Below are 18,219 nucleotides of genomic sequence, written 5' to 3' on the forward strand. Positions count from 1 at the left end.
AAATAAATAGAGACATCTTTATAGTCTGTGTATCCACTACAGAGGTCAGGGATGCATTTGACCTAGCCAGTATACATTCTGGAAACAAAGAGACAGACTAGCTGCTACTAGCTAGTTGCTGCTATCATGGCTTTGTCAAACATGGTAAAAAATACAATTAAAAACAACTCAAAAGCCCTCAAAAATTCTGTTTTTTAAGTACAACAAGCCATTTATGGGCTTTAGCACAGGGCATATGTCACAAAAAAGCTAATGTCTTACACCTAACACTTACCTAATGTACCAATTTATTCACTGTCTCTAGTAACCTCAGCTTACAATGTATACATTGCAAACATATTTTGAATAATTTAAGCTGTTTTATTGCTCTCACACTTAATTCCGAAATGTGCCAACCATAGTGAGAAAATTATAATTGTTGTTTGATCTAGTTTAATGCAGAACTAGATCTCATTTGCTCTTCAATGCTTTGGGGGCTATTTGACAGTGTTAAACATTTACACAAAAATACTAACACCATGGAGCAAAGCCATTCATCAATGAAATACTGAGCCCTAGTCATAAACACTGAGTAATGTATGTAATGTAAGGTAGCATTTACTAAAGTTTTTGGGAATCAATCCGTCACACCAGGGGATTGATCCACAGTCAAAGGGCTGCTTCACTGGTTTACCCCCATCGTTATTATTACATTAGATAATGAATTTGTTATTAACATTGCATTATACCACCTTATCACTGAAGCTGCATATCATATTCTGTCTTTCATCACTTATCATAAACTAACCAGTCATCTGTCCTCTCCTCTGATCTGATACTCCTTTAGTCACATATTGTTTGCATTCTAGTAGCCTCCACATCAGTGACAGGCAAGCTGTCACACTAGATGTTCCTCACCAAAGGAATTGGGAGTGATGGGTAGCTCTTTGAGTGTATGTGTGTGTGTTATGATGTAGGACACATTTGGGGACACACGTCTGACTGAAGACCAGTAAAGTGGGGACAGCTTTTGTCCCCAGTTGGGAAAAACTGATTTTTGGGTCAGTGATTATGGTTAGGGTTAGATTAAAGGACAATTCCGGCGGAAAATGAACCTGGGGTTAATAACACATGTGTACCGAGTTGGTCCGTTCTCTGGGATATGTTTTCATGCTAATCGACCGTGACCGGTTTTAGCACAAACCGCTAATTAGCTTATAACGCTAGTCAACGGGGCACAGAGTAACGTGAAAAGAAATCGCTTTTTATACCACTAACAAGACTCAAACTAGCACCACACTTACACGGTAGCATAATGAGGGCCCCTACGTATAAACCGAAGCATTGAGAACTTTGTAAGTGTACAGACAGTTTATTAAAAAGATGGTTTAGAACAACAGTAGCGTTCACGTATACAGGCGGGCGCTATCTTGGGAAAACAGTCAGGGGTTAGGTCATTCATGCAGATCAATGATCAAGATTTACAGCTGCCAATGTGAACTAAAACAAACGTATTTTGCTCAATATATCAGAAATAATCGCACAGATGTAAAACACAACTCAGCTCTTCGTCAGTGCTTTCTTCCGGCAACAACGTTTCACGCGAGATTCACTTCACATCTCCGTGGAAACGCTGTTGCCGGAAGAAAGCACTAAACGCAACAGAGACTAGTGCTTTCACAGGATACACACTAAAGGGATGGCGGATTATTCAACTGAATTTGAAGACATCGACAACGAACCCTTTCAGTTTGATGGACGTCCTTATCTTTTCGAGTCGGAATATACAGACGAAGAGCTGCGGGAGCTCCGTGAAAGGGCTACGAGAGAGAGAGAGAGCTACCGGTAGTCAATGCCGCCTCGTACTTCGGGAAACTGGTGGTGTACCTGCAGACATTGCGAAGTTAATATATGGTCACCAAAGAGGAGTGCCTGTGTTGCATGGAGTGGGACCTGTTGCGTCGCGACACCCAAGAGACAGTGTTTTGTACAGTCAGTACAGATTTCCCCTCTCTGATAAACAGAGCTATAACGTTACTCGAAACTTTTTTCCATGTCAGTTATCCACTGAGTAAGTACACTAGACAAGTTGTGTTTTACATCGGTGCAATTATTTCTGATATATTGAGCAAATTACATTTGTTTTAGTTCACATCGGCAGCTGTAAATCTTGATCATTGATCTGCATGAATGACCTAACCCCAGACTGTTTTCCCAAGATAGCGTCCTCCTGTATACGCGAACGCTACTGTTCTTTTTAATAAACTGTCTGTACACTTACAAAGTTCTCAACGCTTCGGTTTATACGTAGGGGCCCTCATTATGCTACCGTGTAAGTGGGGTGCTAGTTTGAGTCTTGTTAGTGGTATAAAAAGCGATTTCTTTTCACGTTACTCTGTGCCCTGTTGACTAGTGTTATAAGTTAATTAGTGGTTTGTGCTAAAACCAGTCACGGTCGATTAGCATGAAAACATATCCCAGAGAACGGACCAACTCGGTACACATGTATTAACCCCAGGTTCATTTTGCGCCGGAATTGTCCTTTAAGGTTATGGTTAGGCAAATAGTGGTTATGGTTAGGGTTAGTCTCCAGGAAATTAATGTAATCTATGTAATGTCCCCAAAAGTGTTTTTTCCTGTGTGCTTAGAAGATGCTTTTCTGCTTGGTGTCTGTACACAGTATATTGCAATGGCTGCAGTATGTGCACCATAGAATGAACTCTTACCAACCCTTATGTGACAACACACATTCAAACAGTACTGTATGGCCAACAGCAAAGGCAATAATAATATCAAAGCAAGTGCATGTAGTATCATTAGTGAGAAGCGGTGAGAGGAAAAACCACAGAGAACAGACAGATGGAGTGTTTTCATGCTGAATCAGATTGAGAGCCTTTCATCAGCAACACTTTCTGCCACCAACCCACTCTGCTGCTTATCTAACCCAAATGTTAACCAACTTATCCGTCACAGTCATGCTTGATTACAGAGTATCTCTCATTCTCTTGCAACAATCAGATACTGTAAGGGAATTCTCCTTCTTCTTGCCATCGAGCAGGAAAGTCAGAGGTCTTAGCTAGAGATCTGCACTCTTATATGGTACGCATTATGATGCCAGTTAGGAAAAAAATGTTTGGAGTGTTTTTATGTTTTAAAATAGACTAAATAAACATAATCTGAAGAAATTTTATAAAAAATAATTTTTTAAATATATTTTTGGGGTTTGTTGCCTGGAGGCAACATTGTACCATAATGGTGCTGAAGTGAAAAAGAGTTATTTTTTTAATTTGAACATAATTTATTAAATAAACATGTGTAAAAGATTCAATAGCTTCAACAGGTTACAATACATGCCACTTTAAATTGAAAAATATTATAAAAGGAACTATTTTAAAGGGTTTCTTGGCTGAACGTTGCCTGTAGGCAACATTGTACCATTGTGGAACAACCCACTGAAATGAATGTTTCAAAGAGTTGTAATTCTAAGCGTAGGCATAATTCTTCAAACTTTAAATGAACTAATTATCAAAACAAAGATCATAACCATTTGCAAAACAAGAAACCGGTGTCAGATTCCAGTGTTTGATCATCACTCCTTCATTTCAATGCATGTTTCCTATCAGTCCCCTGTGTCTTTCATGACATGCGTTGCCATCATTTGTGGTGTTGCTGCTCAGTGCTTATGGAACTCCGTGAAGCAGTTTTTTTCAGGAGTGAAGCACAGCTAGGTGACACATTGTGTGCACTGTACTTCCACTACACCCTTACATCCAGGGTATTTGCACCTGCCCTTTTTCTCCACCCAAATAGGTCAATGGTCAGTGCAGTGTTGTCCTGACACACAGGTTATGATGGCACTGCATTCTTCATCACTAATTAATTCTTATTCAGCTTCACTATGCTCAACCTGAAGTGTGATTTATACTCTCTACCTCCTTAAAGGGGTATAGAATGAGGCTGAATTCATTCTGTAAATGGAGGAAAATGTGTGGAAATTATAAGCAAAGAAGACTAAGTTATAAGGCTAAATAAAGTTCACTATGGCCTACAGAGTATAGTAATAGTCTAAACTTTACTTTACTGCAACAAACATCAAATGTATCTTTGTTAAATTGTAAAGATCACATGCTTTTGAACATTATATATGCTTTTGAACATTATATATACCTAAACAAACACGACCAAAATCTCATGCTGCCATGGTGATTCCATAATGGTTCACTGTTGCCTCAAGGCAACATATGCAATTGTCCATAATGATACGTTGTTGCCTCTGGGCAACAGTTGCATTTGATCAAGTTTCCATTATTTAATTAGCAAAAAAATTGCATTAAACTATCAGAAATGAAGGGTTAGTCACATATTAGTGTGAATATATTTTTGTCCAGCTGGAAAAGTTCCCGGAAATGACGTTTTCAGACCCTTTTTGTGGCGCAAAATTGCAAAGCTGTTTCCTTTGAAAATGTCTGCAAAAAAGGGTTTCAATATGGCTTCCTGAAAGTCATGTGACAAATTAAAGCATTGTTATTGGTTCCCTATGGTTTTCCCTCTTTTTAAAAGTATAGTATCATTTAAAAAAATGCATTGTGGAGATTTGACAGGCCAAAAATGGGTGTGTTGCCTGAGGGCAACACTGTACCATAGAGGGTTGTGTTGCTCATGAACCCTTCAGAGTTGGCATGTCCTAAATGGGAATCAAACTACTAGACCCCATTGCTACATTCTTTTCTATGTTCTCTTAAAGGTCTGACCGTTTGCTTAAAACTAATAAAAACCAAAGATATCAGGGAAAGCACCACATATTTAATAATACATACAGTAACAGTAATAACGTTATTCGCTTACTATCATTCCCTCCAGATAACTCATTGTTTTGTAATTGAAGCAAACTATGCTTACAAAAATGCTTGCAAACTGACAGTGCGTCTTTCCTGCATATAAAACAGTCAAAAATCTGTTCCCAGGTCAAACAAAATCAAGCTCAACAAAACAATTCTCTTTTGAATGTGCTAATGCCTGAGGGACTTTCTTTCTGCTATGAAAAGATAACATTGTTTTTGATATTTTTTTATAACTGCAGAGCTTTGTATTCCGCCAATACCCTGGCCACTTGTAATCAATCAAAACACACAAAAACTTTTTATTTAACAAAAAAGGTCTTTAAATATGAACTATCAATGTCAAGCTAGTGTGATGCTTTTCTTCAAATACGAGTAACAGAAGCCCTACTTTAGCAACAACTGAAACTAGTCTACTCCATCCAGCGTCACAATAATTTAATACCAGTCAAGTGTTCTCTATGGTTACTTTATTTAACCTTTATTTAACCAGGGAAGACATTAAGAACAATTCTTTACACTGACTTTGCCTGACATGCACATTCATGTAAATTCTGTGAAAAACATAGAAAAAAGCTTAAAAAGTACATACACCCATGAATATTTTAATGATTCTTATGTGTTATTACATTATTAGCTTATACAGAAACTACCAAACCTGTAATTGTCATGCTTCCTTTGGCCAGTCAGTTAAATATTGAAAACACTATTTTGTCCTATTTTTCTTTCTTGAAGCTGCACAGACCAATCTTGTAAATTAGAGGCTTCAACTCCACACCCCACACATCCTGTAACATGATGACAGTACTACTGCAGAGATTATTATTTTGTGTTTCAGTCCTGTCAGTGATCACAAAGGCAAGCTACAAGGAAGCTGAAACTGTGGGTTTCCGTTTGATTCACTCTAAAATCTCTCCATACAGTGTCATCTGAGTATCCAGCTGCCAGAATCCCGATTAGAGAAAGGAGGGATGGGCATGCATGGAAATAATATATAAAAATGCCAGGTAACGGCCTTAATTATGGAGGTGCAATTGACTCTTGAAACTGAAACGCTTGGTGGTTTTGAACTATTTTGCATGTTTTCGAAGCAGTTCCTGTGTGTAGCAATAAAACTAAAATATATATTACTGGCAACTAATTCTGAAAAAAAATCTCAACTAAAGAGTTACAGTATACATAGTCTGCTGTATATGTAACCCCAGGTTGATACAGTACTCAGGGCTGGAAAAAAAATGCACCGCTAATTACTTGGCATGTTTCATTTAATCTATATTTGTATTTATTAAACTGAAAGAAGTTGGAATGGAACATCAATCAAAGATAAAGCAGCGTTGGACAGTCCTCTATGCAGTACAGAGGGAAACACAGCATTAATTACCATAAACTATCAGGAATCTAGAAAAGTGAAAGTAATTTAAGGGTTGGTGCATTAATAATACAGAAATCTATGAAGTATTTGTACAGGTGAGTCCATTCTGTGGATGAATGCTGGCAGCCTCAGAGTATTCACTTTCTGTGCATGAAGAGAGGGTTTCCCACCAATGACTAATGAAAGCAGGATTTCATTTGGGAACACATGGTGAATCAGCAACGGCTGCAGGATGCTCTTCTCTATTACTACAGTGTAATTTCTGTTGATAATACAGGCACAGTTTCACATGCTAATGCATCCTTGTGAGGCTTTAAAACATTCCGCTCAACCTTTTCCGTCTTTATCTTTCCTCACTCTATCTCTCCAGCATCCCCTCCCTCCCTCCCACACTCCCCCTGACTGATAATCTATGGCCGATCTACTGATCCTCTTGTAGTGGAGAGATAATCTAGCTAATGGAGGAGAACCCAGGTGCATAAGGACACCTAGGGCAAGAAAATAAAGCAGTCCAGTCCTGACAGACCTGTGCAGTGCAAGCTCACAGAGAGAGAGAGAGAGGGAGGGAGAGAGAGAGAGAGAGAGAGAGAGAGAGAGAGAGAGAGAGAGAGAGAGAGAGAGAGAGAGAGAGAGAGGGAGGGAGGGAGGAGAGAGGGAGAGGCTGAGGGACCTACTGCTGGACTCCTCACAGTGGACAGGTTGTTTAATGATCATCATTGTTCATGGATGCTGTATCCTTGTCTGTGTCCTCTCTCTCTCTCTCTGGTCTGGAATGCAACATGACTCGGCCACACTTTCTCTCTCTCTCTGACTCTGCTTTTAAATTAAGGGGCTCAACAATCAAATACACTTATTTGCTTTCTGTCCAAGAGTGTGATGAGAAGATTGATATTAATCTTGCATCTGTGATAAGGACAGAGCTGGAATTGGGGTGCCTTTAGTGCTACGCTGGCTCAGTCTGGTTGATATGTCCTGTTTGACCTATACATGAACAGAAATCTAATTAAGCAGGAGTTATGTATTGGGGTATTGCCAAGAAATCATTTCATCATTTCAAAGTAATGTTTTTTTCTTTTCTGTTCAAGTGCGGGTTGAGCCACCAAGACACAACATGTTAATTTGTCTGTTTTAAGTTTTGGTTACATTTTTCCACAGAATGAGGCTAACCATTTCACTCTGCTTCCTGTCTTGTATGCTAAACTAGACTAACACTGTCCTGACGCCAGCAGCCTGTTGCACTGAAAGTTTGAGTGTAAAGTGAACACAAAATGCACTCACAGATAGGTTGGAATTTAGAATGAAGCCGGAAATGGAAGAACCAAAAACTGCAGTTCCTTGAACGGCCACTTGCGGCTGGCTACAGAAGTGAGTCAATCACCATAAGGCTCATATTAAAATGCCCAACTTTAGCCTGGCAAAAACAATGTTTTTTCTCTCTATAGCTTATTCCCCCATTCATGATAACTGTACAGGGGGTTACTCTTTATACAACTCACCCATTTAAATTATATTAAGGCTTGAAAAATTGCATAATTAAGGCCACGGCTGCCACTGAGTGTGTGCCATCACAGGCGGCTGTTTTCAGTAACCAGGCTTCATTGAGCCTGCCTCCGCTCCATCCACGCTCCATGTCTTTGCCTATTTTTGGATTAGCTGGGAGCCGAGATTGCCAAAATGGCCAACCATTATGATCTCTATTCATGCTAGCATTGAAAGTCGAGTGCAATCAAAACATTGTCACAGAGTGTAACGTGAAGTGCATCTTTCAGGTTATACAGGGTAGAAACCAGCTACTGACTAGAGAGAGTAAAAAGGAGAAAGCAATGTAGCTATCAGGTGTGAATTAGCTAACATGTCATTCAATGCGTTTGTACCTACTAATTCGGCTCTGTTGTATCATCTCACACTTGGAAAGAAAGAAAAAAAAATATTTCTCAAACTATCTAACAAAAAATTACTTAATTATGGTTTTAAAAAAGTACATTCAGTTTCTTCTCTACTTTCCTCTCTATCAGTATCCTCCCTTTCTGTTTTCCCTTTCACCTTGTCTATTCCTGTATTATTTTTTCTACCCTCTTTTGTCTCACTCTCTCCCTTCTTGACATCTCTACCACCCTCGCCTTTCCTCCTCCATCCCCACACTCTTTCTTCCTTCCGCTGTCCCCTAAACTGAGCTGGAGCCGATCCAAAGTGTCATCAATAAATCATAAAGAGAAGAAAGGAGAAGACGCTGAGGATTAGGTTCTGTGCTTTCTCTCTCACCTCCTTTAGTGTGACTCAATCACAGGTCTGAAATCCAAGAGGATGTGTTGAATATTTAAAGACGGTTAAAGGTGCTAAGCTTGCATTTTAAATATCAATATATCATTGTAAAATGAATGGTCATGTCTTCATATAATTACCTTCAATAATTGGGACCATGTTCAAGATGTAGACCATATCGTCTCCACTTTGTTCCTGAATGTTCTAATCCTTCTCAGTATTGCAGTAAGACCAAACTCCCTCTAAACCTTTTTTCTTTCCCTTTACTTCATTGGAGAGGACAAGCACATTGAGGGTTGATTGATTTTTTGCCCCTATCTACTTCAAACATCCACCACTTTGAGAAACTCTCAAAGCTATAGCTCTGTCCGCACTGAAAGAAACCCCCAGAGCCTTTGTCCAGCAAACTTATAGATTTCTTGTGCGGTTTAACTTCGCTGCACACAAGGCGAAGCACACAGGGCTCAGGGCAGTAGCACACGGTATGGTTTTGATTTATTTAAATTAAAAAGCTCATAACTCTTGTCCTGAGTGTTCAAGGGTAGACATTGCTTTATTTTAATGTAGCCACAAATGTTTGTGAGCCATTATTCTGTTCTTCTGTTTATACTGAGCTCTGATATACAGTGAGTACTGGACAAAGGTAATGATTGCAAGTATGCTGATATTGCACATGGCATAATGGCAGCAATTATAGCAGTGTTCTGCAGGGGATGATTTCAGGTTTTTATCTCAAAGTTCAGGAAAAATGCTTACATGGGATATTTCATCTTGAGAAAATGGCTTTTATGGCAGCCAGTTTTAGACTATTGGGAATTTTTCTGTGAAATCTACAAGCTACGGAAAAATGTCATTCATCCGAACTGACTGATGCAACCAAAATTTGTATTTTCATCCGTAGTGTCTGTCCTCAAACATCAGATTACAAACCAAGGGAGTCCAATGAAGCGATCGAACCGACCGCGTCAGCTTCTCTTCCTCTCTCTGTCTGCCTTTCTCTGTCAATCCATCGCCCTTCTCTCCTCACTACCCCTCTTCTCTCCTTAGTTATCCTTTCTGTCTCTCTCCGGGAGGAATCCAGCCACAGAGAGGGTGTTAAGTCGGATCGATGTACTATGGATAGGATACCCTGTATGCTACAGTAAGTGCTGGTATACACTCTATTTAGACTCCCTCGGCTATCGACAGGGCTCCACTGCACCGATCAATAAAGAAATACATAAATAAATACAAACACTCTTTTAACAAGTCACTCAATCTACAGCTAAGTCTAGAAATGTGAGTTATTTTACTTGCATTTGGGTACAATCTTTTATTTTATAATCATATAGACGTAGGTTTGTCCTTTTCTTGAAATCAGCCTTATTTAGACTGACAAAATTCAAACAAGTCTTTGTTCATTTGAAAATCTCTGAATGGAACTGCATTAGAAATAAATAACATTTTCATATAGTCACTCTGTAGCTGAATATTTTTCACTTCATAATTTGTTAAAATGGGCCAAGTCAGTTTATATCTTTTGTGTTTCAGTCTGCAGCTTCAATCAGGAAAGTGACCTCCTAGAACAATTAAAAAGTTACTTTTGACTATACATGCATTCACAGATACACAGCAAAAAAAAAAAAAAGACAGATAACAAACTACAGAGCCATCAAAGTGCCAGATTATGCTGACTGCATTTGGTTTGTTGGACCAGTTGTCCAGTACAGGAAAGGATAGTTCCAGTTTATTAGAACTATTGTCTTATGTTTGTAATATTGGCCATCTATTCCCTCAGTCATGATAACACTGTAGTCACCAGAGTAATGACTGAGATGTGGGACATTATTACAATGAAGTTCGACGGGGGAAGCAAAAGAGCAGACAGGCTATAAATAAGTTTAGCCACTTTATTTGGAGGTTAAACCAAAAGTGAGCGCACCTGAAATATCTGCATTCATTTCTCATTGCACAGGAAAACTATGTGCACACAGATGTACTGTAAACTGGTATGATAGAATAATCTACAAAAGACAATTGGGTAATCATTTATAATTTGTAATCATTTTAAAAATCATATGATCATCAGGCCATTTGTGTTTCTTTCCACTCTAGACTTCTTTTTGGCGATTTCACCACACTTCAAGGTTTCAGATATTAACTTTGTGACTCAATGTCATTACTACTGACAGCAATGATGGGCAAAACCACATCAAGGCTAAGAGTCTACAGCCACGCAAGCAGCTCTGTGTTAACCTTAGCTTAGCAGGTATAATTACCAATTCAGTACAGTTGATGCTGATGGGAATGAGATTAGTTTTGCAGGTAGTTGGTCATAAACCAAAGTGTTGGACCAATTATGTTGACCTGATGCTAACTGCCTGTCTCCTTCTGCTAACTGTTTATTTGAGAAAGGAGGGACTGGTAGACCAAGGTTACTGACTGAACACTATCAGTGATGGCTGCCAGAAAGTAAAGCTATTAAAAACTTGTTTTAACAAGGAAAATATTGCTTACAGCACCTTCAAGGGATCACCAAAGTTACTATTCATTCACATGACATAGTTGTCTCAACCAGATTTTATGACCCAATCCAATACTTATTGATACATTTCACAAAAAGACAACAAATGTTAACCTCAAGGCAGCACTAGAAGTTAAGAAATTGCCAAGTCAATAGGCTTCATTCTCTGGGGAACCATCCAGTAGTTGATGAGATCTTTCAGTCTCGACCAAAGTAGTGGACTGACTGACTGACAGACTGAAATTGCCCTCCCTAGAGCCTTGCCACTAGAGCTAGATAAAAATAAGACTCCACTTGTAATAAACTGCAAATATCTTTCACTGTCAGCTGTGTTTCTTCTAGTTTTGGTACTGTTTACATGTATGCAATATTAAGACCATGCACTATATTGCATTTTCTGTTTTCCTTTTTCCCTTATGAAATGTTGAATGTGCTGCCTGGGTTTTTTTTTTTTTTTAGAATAAAGGTATTTTGTTGTTAATTTAACATAATTCTTAAAGGATTACCAAGTTTAGGTTGAGATATTATAGTTTGACGTTAATTTTCAAGACAAAATCTTGAACATCACACAAAAACATGGACAAAACAGATCTATGCATTAAAACCACACCTGCCTTGGCTCAGAATTGTATGTACAGCAAACGGTCAAAAAACTGCTTCTTCTGTGTTCACATCATGCACAAACGATTTGGAACAACTTGACAGGTAAAACAAACATCTTGGAAGCGTTAGCATAAGTCATCTGAAGCCGTCAAGCAGCCAGAGTGGATTTTTCTACTCACACTGGGTGCTGTCATCAGCTTTTTCACACTTCACACACATGCAGCTGAAAATTGATACGATGTGAATCCATGACTGAGAGCAAACTAAGCATCGCAAAGACAACCACAAATGGAATATGTAGTTTTTTGATGGCATTTCCACTGATGCAACTGCAAAATGACTTCTGTGATGACATTTTTTTGTGAAATTTAAATGTCATTCATCAAGTGAGTTTTTATCTGCTACCAGAAACTGATAAAACTTGCCTTTCGAGTATGGAAACGTCTATCTACTGATTTTGTCTTTAACATGTGAATGCAGCAGTACAGCCATCCTGCACTCCCTCCACCATTCCACAACCAAAAACTCTCTTGCACACCTCCCTCTCCTTCTCCACACTCCACCTGTTTCGTAAAAACCATCCCTCCATCATTTCCTCCTGTCTCCCTCCTGACAGTGAGGTGATTAGGAGAGAGCGCAGACATGCTGAAAAAGCAGCTTAGCTGTAATTATCGTCTCGGAAAGAAACAAACAGTTCATCAGAGCCATCCTCCGCAGACTTAACAACTGTTGCCAGGATATATCAAATGCTCGACAACCAGCCGTTTCCTAGGTTACCATTGTCTCCATGTGGCTGGAGGCTCTCTGTACTGATGACTTTCTTTTTTTTGTAATTTGTTTGAAATGGCAACATAGTGTACCCCATGAAAACACTAAAAATATTAACATATACACACATGCTCACACCATCACCTACACTCTCAGATGTAACCAACATGTAGATTGTAATTTCAACTGCGATGTTTTCTGTTACATTCCATATTGTTCTTGCTCTAATACACACACATACACACACACACACAAACACACACAAACCTATACCAACCTTTGCCATAAATGATTTATCTGACATTTTCCACAGTTATTACAGAGTAAAGAGTGACAGGACATAAGCTGAGGGGCAGAAAGGAGTGTAATATGCTGTCACGGGCTTGATTTAAAACCAAGATATCATGGTTGCATGTTGCAGTGCATGCAGACTGCTGGACCAAAATACAGCCTGAACCTACGCTGGCCTTAGTTTCCATTAATATAACACTGTGTAGTCAGGCAGCAGCCAGGATCAGAGTTTAATAAGAGGATTTTCTCACATAGTCTCCATGTACATGACATGTTTCTGCACTAATTTTCTGCTGTGTAAGAGCAAAAATATGTTAAGCCACATCTCTATATACATACATATTATATATCTATATTTTAGTCTACATGTGTTTAGTTAAAGGGCAACCTAAGATACACGTGCCAGCATGGGCAAGCAAAGCCATTTTCAGTTTCATGTGAGAAAGCAAATTAGGAGGATCTACTGGTAGAAATGAAATATAAAATTTATAGGTATGTTTCATTAGTGTATAATCACTTGAATATAAGAATCATTATGTTTTTGTAATTTTCGAATTAGCCTTTTATATCTACAGATGCTGTGGGTCGCCTTCCATGGAGTCTGGCATGTTAAATAGCCATGTTTCTACGGTAGCCCAGAATGGACAAACCAAACATTGGCTGTAGACAGGGGCGAATGCTCCTTCACACTCGGAAGGGAGTGAATCAAGGAAGCTGTGATCTGCAACTACACTGCTAGATGATACTAAATCCTACATTTTGGTCCTTTTTATATGACATTAGTGTAGTTCCACAATTAAAAACTGCTAAATTACATCATTGTTCAAATAGATTAGACCAGAATGATGAATTACCCTTCTTGTTGCACCACAAAGGAGATACGGCAGGTCTGTCATGACACAGCAGTGGATGGTATAAATATGTCTCCTTGAATTATTGGTGTTAAATTACTGTCAGGTTAGCAGACATAGTCACCAAACAACAGGTGGCATAACCTGGCAAAGAGGAGGGCACCAAGCACCAATCTGTACTTGACAAGATGAGAAAATCTAACCGTTAGCCTTTTCAGCCCTATTGGGCGATAGAGTTCAGGTTGGTTGCAAGAGGAGACCGAACCGTATGCGCATTTTGCTGTGAAATCTGTGGTATGTTGAACAAATTGGAAAGCGCTATTTTGAAACCAAGCATGAGAAAAACAAAGGTGAATCTGATAAAACTGAGTTAATCAAAAGGGCGGTGTCAAAATCTGCTAAAGCACAAAAAAAACATGTACCTCTGAAAATTCAGGCTACAAAAGGGCGGGCATATAATTTCAGAATGTATTGCTAAATGTGGGGAATCACTTGCAGATGGAAATACATAAAGGATGTTTTTCTCACAGTTTTACTGCATGGACTGAACCGAATAAAAACACCATCGTATCCAGGATTAAAAACTTGCCTCTGTCTGCGAGAACTATTGAGAGGTGCATTACTAAAATGGTTTTGCATGTGTGAATGAGTAACTGAGAGAGGGGACCCTGTGCTTACAATAGGCCTACAACTCTATTATTATTATAAACAAGGTCAGACTTCCAGTAACTAACTATCAGTGCATAAATTGAAAATAAATGAAACGTGCCTTAACGAATGCCACAGGCAATACCGGCCGACTTCATCTTTGTAAACTGACACTCATTGAAGAAAAGGTTGCAGACTCCTTGTCTAGACTCATGTAAACACAAACCTTTATTTCTTACCCTTATCTTCAATGTTAAACAGTAAATGCCTAACACGTACATGTTTCTGCACATAAAGTAAATCAGTATGTAATATTGTAAGTACAGTTAGCTGATCCTAACCACAGCCTATTTCAACCACCTATCTTACTCTTATGAGGTATTCAACAGTACACTCAGACTACAGTTCAGTGTGTGTTTCCATACAGGCTCTATGTTCATGATACAATTAGAACTGAAATGATTATTTGATTATTTGATCAACAGAAATGTTATTGGCAATGGATGGATAATGGATGAACAGTTTAAAGGACCAGTTTGTAGGATTTAGTGGCATCTAGCGGTGAAGTTGCAACAGAATGAACACCGCTTACGTCTGTATTTGACGACCTGGGAATGAAGGCCCTATCTAGAGCCAGTGTTTGGTTTGGCCATTCTGGGCTACTGTAGAAACAGGGCGGTTCAACATGGTGGACTCCATGGAAGGTGACCTCTCTGTAGATAAAAACAGCTCTTTCGAAGGTTACAAAAACACAACAATTCCTATATTCAGGTGATTATACACTAATGAAAACATACATGCATACAAATAGATCCTCCTAAATGTTTCTCACTAGACCTTTAAGTATGTATTTTAAGCTAAAATGCCACAAAAAAAAAAACTCCTAACTCCTCTAACTTTTGAGTATTTCTTAGTTTTCCTCGACAAGACTACGATAGTAAACTGAATATCTTGGAGCGTTGGACTGTTGGTCGGACAAAACAAGCAATTCAAAAAATGTCAACTTGGGATGGTGGTAATTGATAAATCAAGAAAAACATTGGCAGGTGAATTGATAACAAAAAGAGACGTTAGTTACAGCCCTAGATGCAACACATGCTCTCTCATCCTGCACTGGTGCAATGACCCAGTTTCCACCACCAGTACATCCCTTCTAAGTAGAATTCTCTAGTCATCATAGCTGTAATGATCTCCTTTAATGAATGCTGCACCTGTTTTCATTTCCTGTTGCTATGGTTTAAATTTGAAGATCAGTTTATTGGCCTTCTTATCACTCAGTGGATTAGTGCCTGAATATCAGACATTAAGGTATTTCCCATCCAGTTCCTTCTGCTCCACTGGCACTGGATCAGTTGCTCTCTGGGGAAGCAGCTTTTACTCTCTCTGATCCTAAAAGGTTTCCACTCGGATATATAATGCTGGTACAGAGAGTAGTGGAGGAATTAAATGAATGAGGAAGAAGCTCAGACGGTGGCCTTCGACTGCAACAGGTGCTGCTCACATGCTTTACAGGTGTGCTGCTGCACAGAAATAGGTGAAATGTATCTCATCTCTGGTGCTGAAGGACATATATACACACAGTCACACACACGCTAAGAAGGAAATGTGCCCTGTTCCCACTGATGGACAACAGAAGCTGTGGCAGAAGGGTGGCATTAAAAACCAGCAGGGGATGTAGTGTGATGAAAATGTCAGACCAAAACCAGCAGGCTATGTTCTGTAACATGTTTAATCAAATTACAGTGTGTGTGTGTGTGTGTGCATTGCTGTGTGTGCATCAATGTATGTGTGCCACCTTGTTAGTTTCTGTGCCCACTGTGTTCATATACAATCTGTATTTGTTTACAAGTATATCATGTGCCAGGATTTGTGCATAGAGCACAAATGCATGTGTGTTATGGAAGTTGTTAAGCACAAAACACGAATCTGCAAGTGAAGTAAAGTTATAAAGTGTGTAAGTGAAGAAAGTGAATGCTTTTTGACTAAAAAAAAAACCTCATTTCGCAATCACTCATCTTAAAAGCTGATCTCACTCTGTTCAGCTGTTTGACAGATTCTGAGCACTTAAGAATTTAAGAGGGTGGTTGCTACCAATTTCTAGTTAAAAGGCTTTTACGGGACATTTAGGGTAAATTTATTTAATGACTAACCCAGTGGAGCGCACTGGAAAGTAGCCTGATGTGACTTAGAGGACTGGTTCTAACAGGTTTGTGCCTCAAATTCAACATCGTTTGATCTGCTCTAGGGACAGCAGGCAAAAAACCCTGCAGCTTGTTCAAATCTAGCGGCACAATTACATTTACAATCTTCTATTACACTCTTTATTCTGTCCTTGTTCATGAATCTGTCCCTGCACTCCCAAACCCAGACTTCCACATTGATTACTACTCAAATTTGTTGCGTGTGTGTGTGTGTGTGTGTGTGTGTGTGTGTGTGTGTGTGTGTGTATACTGCTCCTTGTGCAAGCCCCCAGTGTTTATGCATGGTTATGCTTAGCCACCTGTGTGTTTGTGCGCGTGTTGGTGTGTGTGTGTGTAATTGCGTAACTCACCCAGCCACTACGATGAAGAAGTCCAAGCGGTTCCAGGCGTCTCCAAGGTAACACTTTTTGCCAAAAATTCCCATAGCCACCATCTTTATCACCATCTCAATGGCAAAGAACACAAAGATGAAGTCATCGAAGCCCTGCAGAGAGAAAGAGACAGAAAATAGAAGTTAGCATTGCAAGGACACTGATATTGCATATTACCTTGACATCAGAGAGGTGCAGCATTGATAATAGTTTCCTTCATGACACAAATGTCTTAAATGAGGATCCTCAAGAATTTGACCATGATGGAGCACAGGAATATATTTTTTATGTGGTGTTTAAGCCAGTGGTTCCCAACCTTGGGGTCGGGACTTCCACTAGGGGTCGCCAAAGCGTCATGGGGGGTCGCAAGGCCTTCTTGATTTTAATGGGTGTAAGAAAACATAAAAAATATCTTACCAGAAACATATTTTTGTGTACTGTTTATCTGTAATACAAGAACTTGTGTGACCAGGTAAGCCGCCATACTGTCCTGCTATAGACGGGTTGAAACTGAGAGCGGCCAATAAGCACAGCTCAACTCGCAGTAAGTGCTTACATCTTATTTTAGCGTGTTAGCATGCAAATGTTTGATAATTAGCATTAAACACAAAGTACAGCTGAAGCAGAGGGGAATGTATATTGCAATGGATATGCCAAATCACCATCACCAAAGTACAGTATCATTATTAGTATAGTATCTGAGGGAAATCCATCCAATATTTATACGCCAAGACATTTTGAGAATTTCCAGTGCTAAGAACTTTTGTCAGAGTATTATTTTTAAGGACGTTGGAGCTCAACTTCAAACACATCTTTGCATTCATAACTGCAGTTTCTTGTTATATATTGGTCTATATGTTGTTATTTATATAGCAGATATATATATATAATAATCTATGACATGGTCTGATTTTCAGCCATACCAAGTATTAGTCAGACTCTAATATCTGTCATATTTGATGTTTAAAAATAACCCACTGAGAACCTTTGACAGAAATGTGATACTTTATTAATTCCTGCAGAGGAATCTTCTTTTCTCTTTGCCCTGCTGCCAGGAGGTCGAGCTCCCTGTGGAGGGGGTGACGAGAAAAGAAAAGATAACAGTCTCTTTGCAGCTGAAAAGGATTTAGTGTCTTGCTCAAGGACACTTCAGCAAGGCAGATGCTTGCCAACAACATGTGTCCTCCGGCCCATTGCTGCCTTAACAGAGACTCAAGGGAAAAATGGCTTCTGATCCAGAGTATACAATGTAATATCCTGGAACAAGCCGCTCATTGCACTAATCAGTATTCCTGCCCTCATTACTGTCTGTCTGTCTGTCTGTCTGTCTGTCTGACTGTGCATCAGCTCTCCAAATCATTATCAGACTGGACTGAAGAAGAAAACAAGGGTGAGAAGGAGGACAGGAGTTGAAAGGAAGACAACCTTAATTCTTGAAATATGAAAATCAATAAATACATTTAAGAGGCAGAATAGACGGAATTGGAGATGAGGAGGAAAAAATCCATCTCAAAGTCAAAAAATAAAAGAAA

At 39.2% G+C, this 18,219-nt stretch overlaps 1 protein-coding gene across 16 annotated transcripts in view; it reads right to left on the reverse strand.

The window, feature by feature from the left end:
- Positions 1 to 18,219, reverse strand: part of cacna1g (calcium channel, voltage-dependent, T type, alpha 1G subunit) — a 243,457-nt gene that overhangs the window by 126,018 nt on the left and 99,220 nt on the right. For all 16 annotated transcript variants that reach the window (XM_051417967.1, XM_051417966.1, XM_051417968.1 and 13 more), the window contains exon 4: positions 16,667 to 16,800. In XM_051417967.1, the coding sequence (XP_051273927.1) occupies positions 16,667 to 16,800 (134 nt within the window). The remainder of the gene's footprint in view (positions 1 to 16,666; positions 16,801 to 18,219) is intronic.

This window comes from Dicentrarchus labrax, unplaced genomic scaffold, assembly GCF_905237075.1.
Source record: "Dicentrarchus labrax unplaced genomic scaffold, dlabrax2021, whole genome shotgun sequence".
NCBI classification, from domain to species: domain Eukaryota; kingdom Metazoa; phylum Chordata; class Actinopteri; family Moronidae; genus Dicentrarchus; species Dicentrarchus labrax.